This window comes from Rhinolophus ferrumequinum, chromosome 26, assembly GCF_004115265.2.
Source record: "Rhinolophus ferrumequinum isolate MPI-CBG mRhiFer1 chromosome 26, mRhiFer1_v1.p, whole genome shotgun sequence".
NCBI classification, from domain to species: domain Eukaryota; kingdom Metazoa; phylum Chordata; class Mammalia; order Chiroptera; family Rhinolophidae; genus Rhinolophus; species Rhinolophus ferrumequinum.
In genome coordinates, this window is record NC_046309.1 from 3,403,250 (window position 1) to 3,419,550 (window position 16,301).

General features: G+C 52.2%; 1 protein-coding gene across 3 annotated transcripts in view; it reads left to right on the top strand.

The window, feature by feature from the left end:
* The window catches only part of PRKAG2 (protein kinase AMP-activated non-catalytic subunit gamma 2), a 195,027-nt gene that overhangs the window by 65,919 nt on the left and 112,807 nt on the right, over positions 1–16,301 (top strand). For all 3 annotated transcript variants that reach the window (XM_033099142.1, XM_033099143.1, XM_033099144.1), the window contains exon 3: positions 216–495. In XM_033099142.1, coding sequence (XP_032955033.1) covers positions 216–495 — 280 coding nt within the window. The remainder of the gene's footprint in view (positions 1–215; positions 496–16,301) is intronic.

The window sequence follows — 16,301 nt, forward strand, 5'->3', positions numbered from 1 at the left end:
CTGGACGGAGGTCGGTAGGTGGGCCGTCCTTGGCTCAGGTGCTTTCCCCGGGCCACTGGTGGCCAGCTTCTGTTTGTGGAAGAGCTTAGGGCTGTCTCTCAGGCAGGGTGCCGTGGAAGAGCAACTTGGTGACCTTGGGAGGAAGACACGACAGTGATAAGTCCGGGAAGGGCCGAGCTCTGAGTGACCTCACGCATTTGTCTGTCTCTCTGCAGGTGGACAGCCCCTTCGGCTCGGGCAGTCCCTCCAAAGGCTTCTTCTCCAGAGTTCCGCAGCACCGGCCCTCCAGCCCCGTGTCAGCCCCCGTGAGGCCTAAGACCAGCCCCGGGTCTCCCAAAACCGTGTTCCCGTTCTCCTACCAGGAGTCCCCACCGCGCTCCCCTCGACGCATGAGCTTCAGTGGGTTCTTCCGCTCTTCATCCAAAGAGTCCTCCCCCACCTCCAACCCGTCTACCTCGCCCGGGGGCATCCGGTTCTTCTCCCGCTCCAGAAAAAGTAAGACACTGATGCTATTGTTTCAGGTGGGTGCCGGGCAGCGGGCAGCGTTCCTATGGCCACGTGGCCACGGTACCACCCACAGGTGGCTGTGAGTGGCCTGGGGCTGAGCGCATATGTCTGTGTCTGTCCCCGGGAACACATCTCTCTCAAGAGCAATGTTGGTTTCTGCCTGTCAGGTTCTCCCTATGCTAATCCATCTGGTGTGGCCTGGGCCCGGGGGTGAACTGTAAACGCCTGATACTCAGAGTATGGCTTGAAAGGCCTCCAGCCTTCCCTGAGAAGAAGTAGCAGCGTGAAGCTGAGGCTCGTCCCCTGCCCGGGACGGGTGCCCAGCTCTTGCTCCAGTCTGCTCAGTGGCCCCGGTGGCTATGGTTCGGTACTGGGGGGATTTGATTTGCGTGCACCTGTCTCTGGCAGATCGACTTTTTCTGTTCTGGGCCCCAGGCAGCTTGGGTTGATTAGCTAGAGAAACAGAGGAAGAAAATGTATATTTAAGTGAGTTTTTTATGCTCCTGAGTATTTGTGACCTAAGTATAAAATATTCTCAGTTGAGCCCTGTTGATCGTAGTTGGAAACACATGCATACGAGGCAAGCTGTAATGTGGATGGCGTTCGTTTTCTACTTTCCTGTGTGTTAGTGCATCTCTCTACTCTTTCCGCTTCTTCCTGAGGATGTAGAAAGTTCTTATTCTGGACGGCAGTGATTTGGGAAACAAACTTGCACTTGGGCGTCGGAGGCTTGTGGGGAGGATCTTGCTTTATTTCCAGGCAGCAGGACCTGCAGGTTACAGCAATATGTGACCTGCAAGGCCAGGCCACAGACTGCGATTTCCGTGTCTGTGATTTACAAGGAAAGGACAGGGGGTAACTCTTCTTTTCTTTAGTTTTTTTTTTGGGGGGGTGTGGAGTAGTACCCCTAAAGTCACCCCCATCATGAGTGGACCTAAATGTAAATGCATAAATGTCATATGACAAAGCAGTTTTCGTGGCTGACGTCACCTGGTGACACGGAGTCATGAACTACATACATGAAGCCTGATAGGGCAGGTGTGTCCTAGCACCGATGGGTTGATGCTCTAGGGAGCACCCCGTTTCCTTGACAGGGGTTCTGAAATTCTCAAATACTCTCTCATGCACTGTCTCTAAGAGGAGTGGACATCAGACACGCCCTACGTCAGGGTGTCCTGTTCCTCCAGACACTGGCATCGTGTCTGCGTTGCTAACAACAGAAAACTAGGTTTGCTGGGGCTGCCCTAACAAAATACCCCACGCCGGGGAGCTGAAACAACAGAAATGTATTCTCTCACCGTTTGGAGGCTTGAAGTCCAAAATGAGGATGTCAGGTGGGCTGCGCTCCCTCTGAATGTAGAGAAGAATGTCCCACGCCTTTCTCTGAGCTCCTGGTGTTGCTGGGTGTCCCTTGGCATGTAGGTGGCCCACTCCAGCCTGCACCTCTGCCTGTCGTCACATGGTGTTCTCCTTCGTGTGTCTGTGAGTGTGTCTGCCCTGCGTATAAGGACCACAGCAGTGTTGGATAAAGTGCTCACCCGACTCCACTATGAGCGCATTTTTATGAATTACTACCACTTGTGACGACCCTATTTCCAAATAAGGTCACATCCTGAGGTTCCTAAAAAAGACATGAATTCAGAGGAGACACTTCTTCAACCCAGTGCACAGGTCCTGTAGGAAAAGCCAAGATCTACAATTCACGTCGCTGGCTGGGATGTAGAGGACCGGTGGGCGGGTGTCGGGTGGTCAGCCTGAGAAGATCACAGTTATTTCATCTGTAATGGACACTAATCACAACACGACCCCTTTTTCCCTGTGTGCATTGCTGGCTAGAAATCTCAGAACCAAATTTGTATGAGGGGCATTATGGAATGTCGTTCTAATCTTAGTTCCGAATCCAGTTTTGGACCCGGCCTCCACTTTCCCATCCCTTTGTTTTAAAACAAGGAAGACAGGTTTTGGTAAGGAACGGTCAGGGCTCAGAAAGTCTGGCTCTGGGGGGCTTGGCAGCAAGCGTTGCTGGATCTTTCCATGAGGTCCAGAGGGTTCCTCGTCTTTGTCCACTTAACTGGTCTACACTCCTCATTGTGGGATGTCTGATTAGCCCAGCTAGGATCTCGGAACCAGTCAGTCCCCTGGGGGCGGGGCAGCAAAAGCACACAGGACCTGGACAGGAAGTTCCCGGAGAAGAGACCCAGTTGGCAACTGGAACATTTCACTCCTGCTGCCCAGCCTGTGTGCACACACACACCTCCCATTTTTACAGAGATGCCCTCATGGAACTCGGTCCGATCACCCTACACACAATTGTAAGTGTGCACGCTGCTTCCCCAGTGGGACGCCGCCCAGCGTCGTGACCAGGCATCACCACTAAGGATGTCTCTGTGCCGGATTGTTTCCCGAGGGCTCGGTCTTAAGGAAATGCCCCCTTTCTCCTCGAGTTCTGCATCCTGTCTTTCTATCCTATGACTTATAACCTACATGATGAATGCAGAATTTAAAAGTAGGACAAGCTCCCCACCAGGAGGCAGTGCTATATACTGAAGCTTGAGAAACACCGTTCCTTATTATGAAGGGGAAAGGAAGAGGGGAGGTAGAAATTACAAGCACAGTCCTTTTCAAAGGGGAAACAAAAGCGGAAAAGGCGATAATTCAATCTTCAGGCATCCGGGAACCAGGAAGGGGATACAGGTGGAAGATGTGCTTCCAGCAAATACCAAGGCTGGCTGGTGTTCTTTGCCCAGGGAAGAGAACCAAAGTTTTGTTCTAGAAGGATCTTCTCTCTTGGAGGGCCTGCTTGTATGGAGTGGCTGTGGTCTCTCGCTAATATTTACCTGTGGCCGCCCGGCCCAGTGGCATGTTGATTCAAGCTGTGTCTTGGGAGTTGGGGGGTTCACCGTACCCCGTCCAGCCCACTGTGTAGTGGCAAGCCATGTGCTTTGGTGATCAGGGTCGGTCACCCCAACCAAAACAATAATCCACTTTTGTGCTTCTTCCCCTAATATAATGGTCAGCACACTGTAGCCCGGGGACAAAATCTGGCCTGCCACCTGTTTCTGGAAATAAAGCTTCACTGAAACACAGTCACGTCCATTTGTTTCTTTCGCCTACGGCTGCTTTCACACAGCCACGAAGACCATAAAGCCCAGAAAGTCCACAGTGTTCACCTTGTCTAGGAAGTCAAGAAGGCTTCAGTGGCTGTGTGGCAGTAGAAGCTTCCAGAACAGTGAATCTTTATCTTCGAAAGATTTTTTTTCTTCCACGTGATTTAGAATGAGCTTGCCTTTGGAGATGAGGAAAGGAAAGCACCTATCCATATGTTCATAAACTACAAATAATAAAATTAAGGAGTCTTAAAAGGCAGTAACCTTCCACAGTCAGCAACACAGGACCTCAAGAAGGATTTTGTTTCATGTTACTAAACTTTGCTCCCTAACCATTGATAATAACTATAATGCTATAAATATTATACCTAACAATTACACAGAATCATAAATGCCTACCACGTGCATTCTCATTGCATCAAATGTGATGATTGTTTTCATCTTCATTAAAAACTCTCTGAAGCAGTGTTTTCACTGTTTTCATCAAAGTGGAAACTGAGGCACAGAGAGGGTAAGTCATTGAGCAAAGACCACACAGCTAGTAAGTGGCAAAACCAACATTTGAACCCAGGGGGTCTAACTCCCAAATCTGCTTTTAACCCAGATGGGAAGACGCCACTTTTAAGGAGTGAATTTTGGGAACAGAAAGCCAACGGCAGGACCACTGGCTGGCCTTTTAGGGGAAAACAAAATAGAGGTGGTTCCTTGTTCATTCCTGGAAAAACACACTGTTTCCCCATATTCCCCAATAAAAATTTTAAAAAAAAGAAAAGATTCCATTTAAAAAAAAATTTATTTCAGGCACTGTCAGGTAGATTAGAAAAATATGCAATTTCATTTAATCCTTATAATAACTGCTATGGGTTGAATGGTGTCCCTTAAAAAAGATGTGTTGAAGCCCTAACCCCTGGAGTCTCTGAATGTGATCTGGTCTGGAAATCAAGCCATTGCAGGTGTAATCAGTTGAGATCAAGTCACACCAGAATGGGGATGGGGAGGCCTGATCCCATGTGACTGGTGTTTCATAAGAAGATGGTTATGTAGACAGAACAGGATGAACGTCTACCTATACATGGGAAGAACACCTGTCCTGTGCGAAGGACAGTAATGGTAGGGATTGGAGTGATGCGTCTCCGAGCCAAGGAATGTCAGGCGGTGCCAGCAATCACCCCAAGATGGAAGAGGCCAGGAAGGACTCCCCTAAAGCGTTCAGAGGGAGCCGAGCCCCGCCAGGCTCAGGTGTTTTCTGGCTTTATGGCCAAGTGACCACTAGGGGGCGTGATAGCCCCACATTCTGGGCTTCATGCCCCGGAAACAGAGACGGGACCCACTGTCCCTGCCTGGTTTTTCTAGCTTGGGATGTTTGACTTCAAATGCACCTCCCGAACAGAAGAAAGCTGGTGTCACAGAGCAGACATGTCAACCTCCCACCTGACCAGACCTTTGAAAAGTCTCACACTGACTACATTTGTTCCGTGTGCCAGGCACAGGGGTTGGAGTGGGGGAGGCTTAGAGAGGATACAGCAACGAACAAGTGCGTCCCTGCCCTGGTGGGATTCCATTCTCAGGAGAGGCGATGGTGAGATGCACGTATCATGTTGACAACTATGCTGTGTGGAACCAAGAAAAGTAAGGGTGAAGGGGCAGGGTCGGAAGGGTGCTTTCTGCTGGGTCACAGGAAAGTCTTCTCTGACGTGGAAGCATTTGAGCTTGGATGGGATGGAGCCAGGGAGAGGGGTGGCGCAGGTGTCCTGAGCAGGGGCACCTCTGAGCCTTCCAGCAGCAGGTCAGGGAGGGGGTACGACTTTGTAGGCCAGGGCAGGATGCCACATTTCGTTACTGAATGATCCCGGAAGCCATCGGACAGTGTTGCCGAGGGAATTAGTCTGGTGGCTGGGCAGCAAGCGATGGTAGTGGGGGGACCTGCGGGGGCCACTGGAATGAACTGGTGACCGATGATGATGGTCTCCCACCTCCTTTGAGACCTCCTCGCGCCCCACCAGTCCAGGAAGCCTTACCTGATGGTACTGGCCTGGGACAATCTGCCCAGCTCTGAAACGTCACTGTTATTTTAAGCAGCTGCACAGTCGGTGTTCCCTGGGGATATGCTTCCGTTGCCTCTGTCCTTTGGAAAACCGTGTGTGGAGGGTTGCAGGTGCCCGCCTCGTATTACCCCAAGCTCTCCTAGGCCCTCCCCAGCGCCAGTCAGAGCCCAGGCCTCTGGGAGTCGCCCTTCCCGGAAGAGCCCCAGGGTCTGGGCTGAGAGTGCACCTACATGTGCTTGTGTGTCTGGATGAAGGAGGGAAAGCGACTGGAACTGGCAAGGAAAGGGCGGCCTCTCACCGCCGTTGTGAAGGGGACAGAGCTGTGTCGGGACCCTGGCCTTCCCTTGTCGGCTTCCCCTTGTGGGCTCCCGGCTCCAAGAGCTGCAGTGGCCTCACCCTTTCCCTCCTCCCTCAGGCCAAAACCAACTTTCAGGGAAGGTTCTGGCAAAGGTTTTCAAACTAAGATGTATGGGATAGAAGTCAAAGGCTACGTACTTGGGAGGTAGTTGACACATTTGGTGTATTACTGAGAAGGGGTTTCTAGCATCAAAGCCAGATGCATTAGATACTTTTTGGAAGCTGTCATTGTCTGCCCAGAAGCCCTTGGCCATGCGGCGATGTCTCTGAGGGGCTGAGACAGGGTGGCATTTTGCCAGCTGGCCCCCCACTGAGCAAGAAATAGCATCTTGTCCTTTGTGGGCGGCAGTCCACACACTGAGTAACTGCCCCATGGGGCTGTGGGACATTATCTTTGTCCTACTAGAAAAAAAAAAAAGTGTTGAAAATTGCTGACCTGGACAGCCACCTACTCTGATTACCCTGAGGGCGACTCCAGGTCACAGCCATGGTATCTGTAGGACAGGCAAGAAGGAAAAGGTGACAACAGCCCCTGGGACCCAGGGAGTGTACCTCAGCCCATGAAGGACACGTCTGGCATGGGGGCGTTGAAAGGAGGCCCACAGCTGTCTGATCACAGCCGTGGTCTGCCACGATTTTGACTGCAGCCCCCAGTAAGAGATAGAGTTTCTGTCATAACCCAGCACGTACACATGTGTGGCTGAAAGCCGTTTCTCACAGAACAGTGTTTGCCCTGGCCAGTGCATTGTTTTCAATTCTACTCCCGTGTGTTTTAAAAGCGTGCTTTATCTGACCCACTCAGTAGGTATCTCGGCGGGACAGGGGCGGGGGATGTGATCGCACTTAGGGAAATACCACCCTACGTGGTCATGAATAGCAGGATGGGTTTGGAATGGCTGGAAGTGAATCAGGCCGGGAACTTTTACAGCACAGAGAACCAGGGGTGGAAGGAAGTGCCGGGGTTTTGCCAGAGATGTGGGATGTACACGTTGGAACTATATCTGTTTCGAAGACCAGCTCACAACCGTGACCCAGGTCACGTGGACTTTGCCCACGCCAGTAAATTTCATTTTCTGTCCCTCTTTAAATTAAGATACTAAGCTTCCCCGTAGGTGGTGGCACTCCTGGAGTGAGCTAGCTGCACCTCCGTTCTTCAAGCCCAGCTCCCTATCTGTGGCTCTGAATCACAGGATGTCATGAGAGCCGTTTGAAATTCGAATGAGCTTTCCAGAGAAGTTGATTTCACTTGCAAAACTTCTGGTCCTTTCACCCTATCTCTCTGTATTGGATCGCAGACAGCTTCTTCCTTTCTCTCTCAGCCACTTGAGTTTATTTTTCAAATAAGAGTCTGTTTTCCCATAAAATGACAAAGATTTTGTACTGTGTGGAAGGATGAACGCGGGCTTTTAAGACGCTAACTTCAAACTTCTGAGTCTTGGCTTCTCGTGCCAAGGGTGCCCGGTTGCCAGCAACCTCCCTGCCTCAGCTTGCCCACAGCCAACCAACACAGGAGCTCTACAACCTGGGAGCATCTGTAGGCCTGGTTGCTTAAGTATAGAGTGAGGGCAGACTGCAGTGGTCTCAGTGTCTCAGCATTTGGGTCTGGCACTCGAGGCTGATTACTCTGCAGCCTGTCCAAGCTGACACCTTCCCCATCTTCTCTTCAGGAGCCCATCCATTTATCTTAGATGTCAGGGTCCTACCGGCAGGTTGGAACTGACGAAACTTAATACTACATGGTTATAAAGGTGAGGGAGGAACTGAGAAGCCAGCCAGAGGTTAGTGGCACACCCTCTGTCTCCCAGGGTGGGAGAGGTGAAGGGAGGAGGGCAGCATGGAGGGAGGGCCACGCAGAGGTGACCGGTTAGAAACTGAAAGTTGGTCTGTCGGGCAGGATCAGGAGACGGGCTGCAGCCACAGCCAGAGGTGCTGCCCAAGGCAACTCTCTCCCCTCTGGCTGGAAGCCAGCTGAGAAGGGAGCCTGGGCATGATGGCTGCAAGGTCCGCTCCCGTGGGCCGCGCAGAGCAGCTCCCAGGGGTCATCCCAGCTCCAGAACTTCCTACAAGTCTGCATTGCCCCTCAACTTTGTCCTGGGCCCAGTCCCGTCTCCTTCCTTTCCTGGTCTCGCATATTGACCATGGGCATTCCCTAATACCCATCCTGCATGCCAGCTTCCATCGCAGAGCCTGCCACTTGGGGAACCTGCAACAGCCGTTCTTCTGGACAGCCACAGGTGCTCCTCGGGTCAGGTCTCTGCTCCAGCGTCCCGGTGTCAGTGTGGCAGGAAGGAAGGAGGGAGGGAGGGAAGGAAGGAGGGAGGGAGGGAGGGAAGGAGGGAGGGAGGGCGTGGAGGAAGAAATGAATGAATGACCGAGGCAGAATTGAGCCAGGTCTGAGGACTGGTTGGCACTAGTTAGGTGCTGGGAAGGGAGACTGTATGAGATGGGAGAGAAGGCAGCATCCAGCTCTCCCTTCCTTGGTTTTCCTCTCAGGAATTTGTACCAGTGGGTCTGTCCCCACATGTTGCCAGAATCCAGAGTTTTGTGAGTTTTACCCTCTGCCTGGCTACATAAGATTTTCCCTGGCTTGCCCTTGCTCCATGGCACCGTGCCGAGGCTGAGAGCGTGCCTGGCCGTCCTCAGGCCCCACCTGAGCCACCCTGGCTCCGCGGAAGCCAGGGCCCTGGGCCCTGCATTCACCAGCTGCGGCTGGAGCTTTCTGGATCAGGGCAGCTGGTGAGGTCTGAACCAGCGGGCTGAGCAGACTTCATAAAAACGTGACTCATCTTGCCTGCCCACAAAAAAAGGAAAAGTATGCATGGCATCCAAGTTTCCTGAAAAGTTCAGCCAACACACTGCAGAGCTATGTGGCCTGGCACCCAGTGTGGTCCCCTGGGAGAGCGCCCTCTGGTGGCTACCATGCGGATGTCCTTGAAAGGATCCAACTTGGGCGCCAGCCTGGGCTGGGATGCAAGGTTATTATTATAAGGGACGGTTATTATTCTTTGGGAAAAGCCGAGGGAGAATTTCCAGAAGAAGCTCCCCTCCCTCGTGAATCGCAGAGTTCTCTAGGCCTCTAAGGCCCTGCCTGGGTGGTGATTCTACCACAGGACACAGTGAAAGGAGATGCTGATTAATACTGCTTTTTTGCCCTGACCATTTTATGTCTTAATTCCTTTTTAAAAATAACTTTGTATTTTGACAACTTCAAACGTACAGAAAAGTTGCAAAAATAGCACAGAGCATTCTCATCTACCTTCCATCCAGATTCCCCAGTGTTAATATTTGACCACGTGTGCACCTCGCCTCCCTCCTGCTCTCTCTCAGTACATACATATTTATTTCTGTGTTAATATGAAATCTAAGCCATCAAGAATAAGTTGCAGATGTCATGTCCTTTTACCCCTAAATCCTTCGGTGTGTATTCCATAGAAGCAAGGACATTCTCCTAACTGCAATGTAATTATCCAAGTCAGGAAATTAGCAGTAATCCAGTAGTGGGAGCTAAGCCTCCGACTTCATTCATGTTTCAGAAATTGTGCCAGTGACATCGTTTTGCTGAACTTGACAGTCCCTGGTCGTTCGTTGCCTGTGGTTGTCCTCTCTTCTCACTCTCTCTAAAGCCTAAACAGCCCTGTTTCTTTCATGACCTCAACATGTTTTCAAGGCTCCACAGGCCAGCTGTTGTGCAGCCTGACCTTCACTGGAGGTTAGCCTGACATTTCCTCCTGATGAGGTTTTCCCTCCAGGTTTGCTGGTCAGGCAGGAGGGCCACACGCCTGGTGCCCTGGCGTCACAGTGGGGAGCACGTGATGTCACTCCGAGCCATTCCTGGTGAGACTGACTGATCGTTTGCTTCAGGGAGGTGTCTGCCCCGGTAAAGTTCTCCACTCTAAAAAAGCTACTACATTTCTCTTGGTAAGCGACAGATATTTGGTGGGGACCAACTCTGGTATTAGGTAATGACCCCCTTGTAGCTTTAATAAAACAGATACACCGTATATTATTTATGTACTCTGTGTATCTGTGGTTTATATATCAATAGGGTACGTTCTCCCTCCCCAAGAGTCAGTTTTTACCCCCCTTAGGGGCAATATCATCCTCCCCCCATAATGCTTCCTTAAACAGGAAGGCATTTGCGGTGAGAGGTGTCAGGGAGTATAACATCTGATTAGTGTCGAATAAGGCCAATCTGAATTAGTCAACAATCTGAGTTATGGAATGTCTTTTTTTATGTTTTGTCAGTCTCGGGAAATGAACCAGCCCCACAAATTAATTTTCTAGACATTTGAAACTTAAGCCAGTAAGCACCCAAACATGCATCTCTCTAAGGGTTCGATGCGTTTGACACTTTGTGGTTTTCTGATTCAAAAGATACTAAGTCTAATTTCAGTCTTTGTAGACGCTTTAGGACCCTAACTAGAGCCTAAAGCATTGGCTTATGCAGCCATCACTGAGCTATGAAGACCCAGTTCAGGAGTAAAGGGCCCTGACACCCGCTGCCCGAGTCTTGTTCCACTTCCGCCCCCTCTGTGCCCGCTGTGTGCTCTGCGGCAGTCGTCGCGTCGCCTGAGTAGCACCCACCCTCTCCCCCCATTGCAAGTGCTGCTAAGAAACCAGGGTTCTTTGTGTTTGTTTAAAAAGAGTGAATTATTAGTAGGAAAGTCCCTTGGCGCCTCACTCAAGAAATAAAATGCTTGGGCTTAAGTGTTTTGGCTGATGAGCAGGGTTTTGTCTGATGACTTCTGAGAGCAGGAACTGCCCGTATGTATGTGCTGCTTCTAGATCAAGTCCAAGAGCCAGTCAGGCCAGACCGGAGCTGTCAGTCACAGCACTGGCCGGGGGAGCTGTCAGTCACAGCGCTGTCCGAGGGAGCTGTCAGTCACAGCGCTGTCCGAGGGAGCTGTCAGTCACAGCGCTGTCCGAGGGAGCTGTCAGTCACAGCACTGTCCCAGGGAGCTGTCAGTCACAGCGCTGTCCGAGGGAGCTGTCAGTCACAGCGCTGTCCCAGGGAGCTGTCAGTCACAGCGCTGTCCGAGGGAGCTGTCAGTCACAGCGCTGTCCCAGGGAGCTGTCGGTCACAGCGCTGTCCGAGGGAGCTGTCGGTCACAGCACTGTCCGAGGGAGCTGTCGGTCACCGCGCTGTCCGAGGGAGCTGTCAGTCACCGCGCTGTCCGAGGGAGCTGTCAGTCACCGCGCTGTCCCAGGGAGCTGTCGGTCACAGCGCTGTCCGAGGGAGCTGTCGGTCACAGCGCTGTCCGAGGGAGCTGTCGGTCACAGCGCTGTCCCAGGGAGCTGTCAGTCACAGCGCTGTCCGAGGGAGCTGTCAGTCACAGCGCTGTCCCAGGGAGCTGTCGGTCACAGCGCTGTCCGAGGGAGCTGTCGGTCACAGCGCTGTCCGAGGGAGCTGTCAGTCACAGCGCTGTCCCAGGGAGCTGTCAGTCACAGCGCTGTCCGAGGGAGCTGTCAGTCACAGCGCTGTCCGAGGGAGCTGTCGGTCACCGCGCTGTCCGAGGGAGCTGTCGGTCACAGCGCTGTCCGAGGGAGCTGTCGGTCACAGCGCTGTCCGAGGGAGCTGTCAGTCACAGCGCTGTCCGAGGGAGCTGTCGGTCACAGCGCTGTCCGAGGGAGCTGTCGGTCACAGCGCTGTCCGAGGGAGCTGTCAGTCACAGCGCTGTCCGAGGGAGCTGTCAGTCACAGCGCTGTCCGAGGGAGCTGTCAGTCACAGCGCTGTCCGAGGGAGCTGTCAGTCACAGCGCTGTCCGAGGGAGCTGTCAGTCACAGCGCTGTCCGAGGGGGCTGTCAGTCACAGCACTGTCCGAGGGAGCTGTCAGTCACAGCGCTGTCCGAGGGAGCTGTCAGTCACAGCGCTGTCCGAGGGAGCTGTCAGTCACAGCGCTGTCCGAGGGAGCTGTCAGTCACAGCGCTGTCCGAGGGAGCTGTCAATCACAGCGCTGTCCGAGGGGGCTGTCAGTCACAGCACTGTCCGAGGGAGCTGTCAGTCACAGCGCTGTCCGAGGGAGCTGTCAGTCACAGCACTGTCCGAGGGAGCTGTCAGTCACAGCACTGTCCCAGGGACCTGTCAGTCACAGCACTGTCCGAGGGAGCTGTCAGTCACAGCACTGTCCCAGGGAGCTGTCAGTCACAGCACTGTCCCAGGGAGCTGTCAGTCACAGCACTGTCCGAGGGAGCTGTCAATCACAGCGCTGTCCGAGGGAGCTGTCAATCACAGCACTTTCCAATACGGAGGCCCAGGCAGCCAGTCCCCAGTCAGCCACCGGCGTCTGTAACTACGGCCTCGCTGCGCTTTTCCCTAAGATAAGTCTTTGAGACACACGGGGTCTGGTCTGCTGTAACACTCTGCAACTTACAGGGTAACTTTGCTGTCTTATCTCATTTGATTTCCTTAAAACCCCCGTGAAATGGGCTCAGGCTGTATTATGACCTCTTTTATGGGAGAAACATGGAAGAATAAAGTAAATGGCTCAAAATCGCATGCCCAGTCAGTGAACCTAAATTGCTTTAAGGTGCTACGCTTGACCTGAGTATTTTAAACGGGCCTGTTGGTCACTGTGTGTTATGCTGTGTCTCACTATTTGGAAGAAACAGGTCAAGGTCAAACTTCAGCTCAGGCCTCATATTCTGAACTCGTGGTTTCCAAATGAAGGCAGTGCAGGAGCAGTTGGTGTCCCCCCGAGGAGCCCCGGGGTTCCGGGAGATGGAAATGTGTTTGGTGGCTGGGCGGTGAGGGCCTGGGTGGAACACACGCCTGCTTTCTACTGAGCCTGCAAGTTCCCACGGCCCTCACCCTGACCAGGGGTTTCGCACACCCCTGTGTCACTTGGGCCTTTCCAGGGCATAACTTAGAGAGCGAGCAAGCGCAGCAGGAAATGCAGATGCTTGGTCTCTGGAATCTTTGGCTTCTAGTGTTAGAAAGCCACTGCTCTGTGGCCCTTGAGTCCAGGGCTCACCCTCGGGGCCCCTGTGAAAGCTGGAGTTAGGAGCAGGTCCTGTCTTTGGCACCTTCAGAGCCATCGGCCTGGCGTAGAGACCCCCCGGCCCCCAGGGGCTGCAGGGCCCAGAGGAAGGGATTAAGTCAGACCCCACTGAGCCCTTCCTTGGGGCCTGTAGGGCCCCTTTCAAATGTTAAGGATGTTTAGGGAGTTCTGGGTGCTGCACTCCAGCCTGCTCAAAATAATTATTGCCATGGTCTTTCACTTTTTCTGTACTTTTCTGTATTTTTAAAATTAAGCTTTCCCTGTTGCCGCTGGGTTTAGGCGTCGCTGGTATGAGCTTGCAAGTTGAGGTATTTTGTCTTTGCCAAAAAAAATCACCCTCTTGTCACTCAAAGAGTCTCTAAGCTCCAACTCCCAGGGGAACCACGAGGCTGTGCGTGACCGTGAGTGTGTTGAGTGACGTGGAAGAGGGGGCCTGGGCGCCTGAGTCATGGGGAGTGGGGGGGCCCTCTCCAGAGCCTCACAAACAGCTCTAGGGACGGGACGAGGAAGGCCCCGAGGAGGTGACGCAGGATCTCACTCAGAGTCAAGTGCCACGGTGACCTTTAGAACTTTCCATGAAATATGACACAGGATTTTGCAACCGGCAGGAGAGCTCTAGCAAATATGTGCTAACCGGCCCAGCTCTGGGTACCCACTGCCCTCTTACACAATGGGCTGGGGTTTGCCCCACAGCCTTGCAGGGATCTGGGTGCTTTTCAGGTACTGTCACGTCATACTCCAAGGTGTCACAGTGAGTGTTCAGTTGATCTGTCTTCATGTGCTTTGTCAGCGTCCCAGCAGAGAAGAGGCGAGGCAGCCTACATGCCCCTGGGTGGGGATTGGAGGACCCCGGATCTAACCCCACCTCTACTTCCGGCCTCCCTCCCAGGGGACCTTGGGCAAGTCCTTTTACTTCCCTGAACCTCTCTGTTTTTATTTCTTTAATTGAAATCAATGGCTGGGCCTCCCTACCTCTCAGCATGGTAGAGGAGGTGTAAGGAAAGTGCTTTGGGAAAACTCTGTAAACGTGGAACAAATGGCAGGCTTTGCTAAGTCACGGATGCCCTGCGGGCTGCTGCTGTCTCTGGGCCTTGTCACCCTGCAGCCCCCCGACGTAAGGGCGTGGTGGAGGGCACGTGTGGACGTGGGCTGAGAAGCACCCGTCTTCTGAATGAACAAAGTGCATTCAGTGAGGATGGTGGGTACTGAGTGTCGGCTACTCTCTCACCCAGGCCGTCGGCGACCATGTCACGGAGACTGTTAGCAGCTGCACGTGACACAATACCCAAAGTGGCTTCAAGGATAAGGAAGGTTCTAGGCCTTGTCCAAGCTCGACTTCAGTATAATTGGCAATCCAGAGGTAGCTGGGCCCCGGGAGGTTGCTCTGGGAGGTGTTCCATGCAGCGCCAGGCCAGGCGTCTGCCCGAGGAGGAAGCACTTGTCTTGTGACCTGCAGGGCCGATGAAAACCCCTCGCTCTCAGGGTCTCTGCTGCTCAGAGTGTCTGGTGCAGGGTGACAAACAAAAGAAGAGCCCCAGCCGTGGTGTCTGCCACAGAGAGATGACAAATCCTGGTTGGGGCTATGACCGGAAGCTGGGCCAAAACTGCTGTTTGCTGAATCAGGCCAATGCCACCATCTCTTCTCAGAATATTCTGTTACCATCTCAGTGACAGAGCAGTGACCCTGACCTATCTAGGTTCTTTCCTTCACTCTGCTTCAGTTGCAATATGCTTATTCCCTTCTATGAAGGCACCAACTGTCCCCACTCAACGAATTCACAGAATATAACGCCCAGGGCTGGGCAGCAGCGGTGGGTTCTGGCCTCACAGGGCAGAGAGGACAAGGGTGCTTTCCCACTGCTGGGCTCAGCTACTGGACGCGTCCTCAGGGAGGCGAGCAGGTCAGCTTGGCACAGACGCCTCACTCGGCTGGTCTGTGTTTACAAGATGCACTGTGATGGGAATGAAGCTTTCAAACATGGTGCTTCTCTCTTTTGCCTTTAATTCTTCAGCCTGGAGATCAAAAGTTACGAGTGAGGATAGAGACAGAAACGTTCCCAATCACTCCAGTCACCCCGTGGTCCTGACTTCCTGCAGGAGTCAACCTGGGGCATTGCCCGGGCTCTTGCCGTACTGTTGGTGAATTTCTGTGTGTGTGTGTATGAGAGAGCACGGTAGGATGAGAAGGTGGGCATTTTGGAGTCAGATAAATGAGGGTTAAGTCCATGTTCTCCCAACTTGTTAGCTGTGCCATCCTGGTCAAGCTACTTCTCTGACTCTCAGTTACTCACCTGTAAGTGAACTGGTATTAATTCCTGCCCCACAGCTTTATGGGAAGGATGAAATAAATAATAATTGTGAGGTGCCCAGTGCTCCAACTGGCCTACGGTAGGCACTCAACAAATGCAAGTTATTTTACTAATTAAAACATCGTTCTTAGAAGACAAGAATGTCTTCGAGTTGTTCCTGACACTAATCCCCTCCATTCACTGGCCTGGACATTGGATGGAGGCTTAATAACTGCCTGATGAGTGAATGGCCCCAGAACCATCAGGCATGCCTGTGTTGCTGCTTATTTTCCGCACGAATTTAAACGGGTGCACTTTCAGTCGCTGCTCTCCGAAATGCCATCTCGTTCTGCAGACACTGTCGTCGAAGATGAGACTATTACATTGGCTGAGATACAAACTTTTCCTTCTCCTTCTGATGAAATACACCCCTTTTTCTTACTGGAATTCTTGTTTAGTGTTCCTTTCCTAAAAAAGTGCTGCTTTGTTGTATGTTATTTTTAAATCAAAACATTTCCATTCCTGTTAGGAGCTGAATTGATTTTTTTTTAAAAAAATGTAAATATGAAATCCCAAAACTCTTCTACTTAGTGTTTTTCAGACTTTTAATCACAGTAAGTTTGGGTTGTCATATTTAACAACAGAGATAATCCCAAGTATTTTGGGGACCCAACTGCAGCTGGGTTTTTCGACTTGTTTCAGGAGGTTCGGCTGTTCCACAGGCGCTATGTCGGCTTGGCCTGGCCTCTCTCCTTTTCTCATTCTTGCATCCTTGCTACAAATATTCCATCACTGGATCTATCCATCTGTCCTAGCGGGAAAGAAAAAGGCACACTGAACAACCCTTAGAAGTTGAGACTTTGAGAAGGAGAGTAAGTCATGATATGCTCACCTCTCGTCTTGGGTCATAGAAAGGGACGCTGAAGCCCAGAGATGGAAGTAACTTCCTCAAGGTCACAAACCTAGTTAGCAGATCCCGTAACCTCCTTCTAGTCTAGG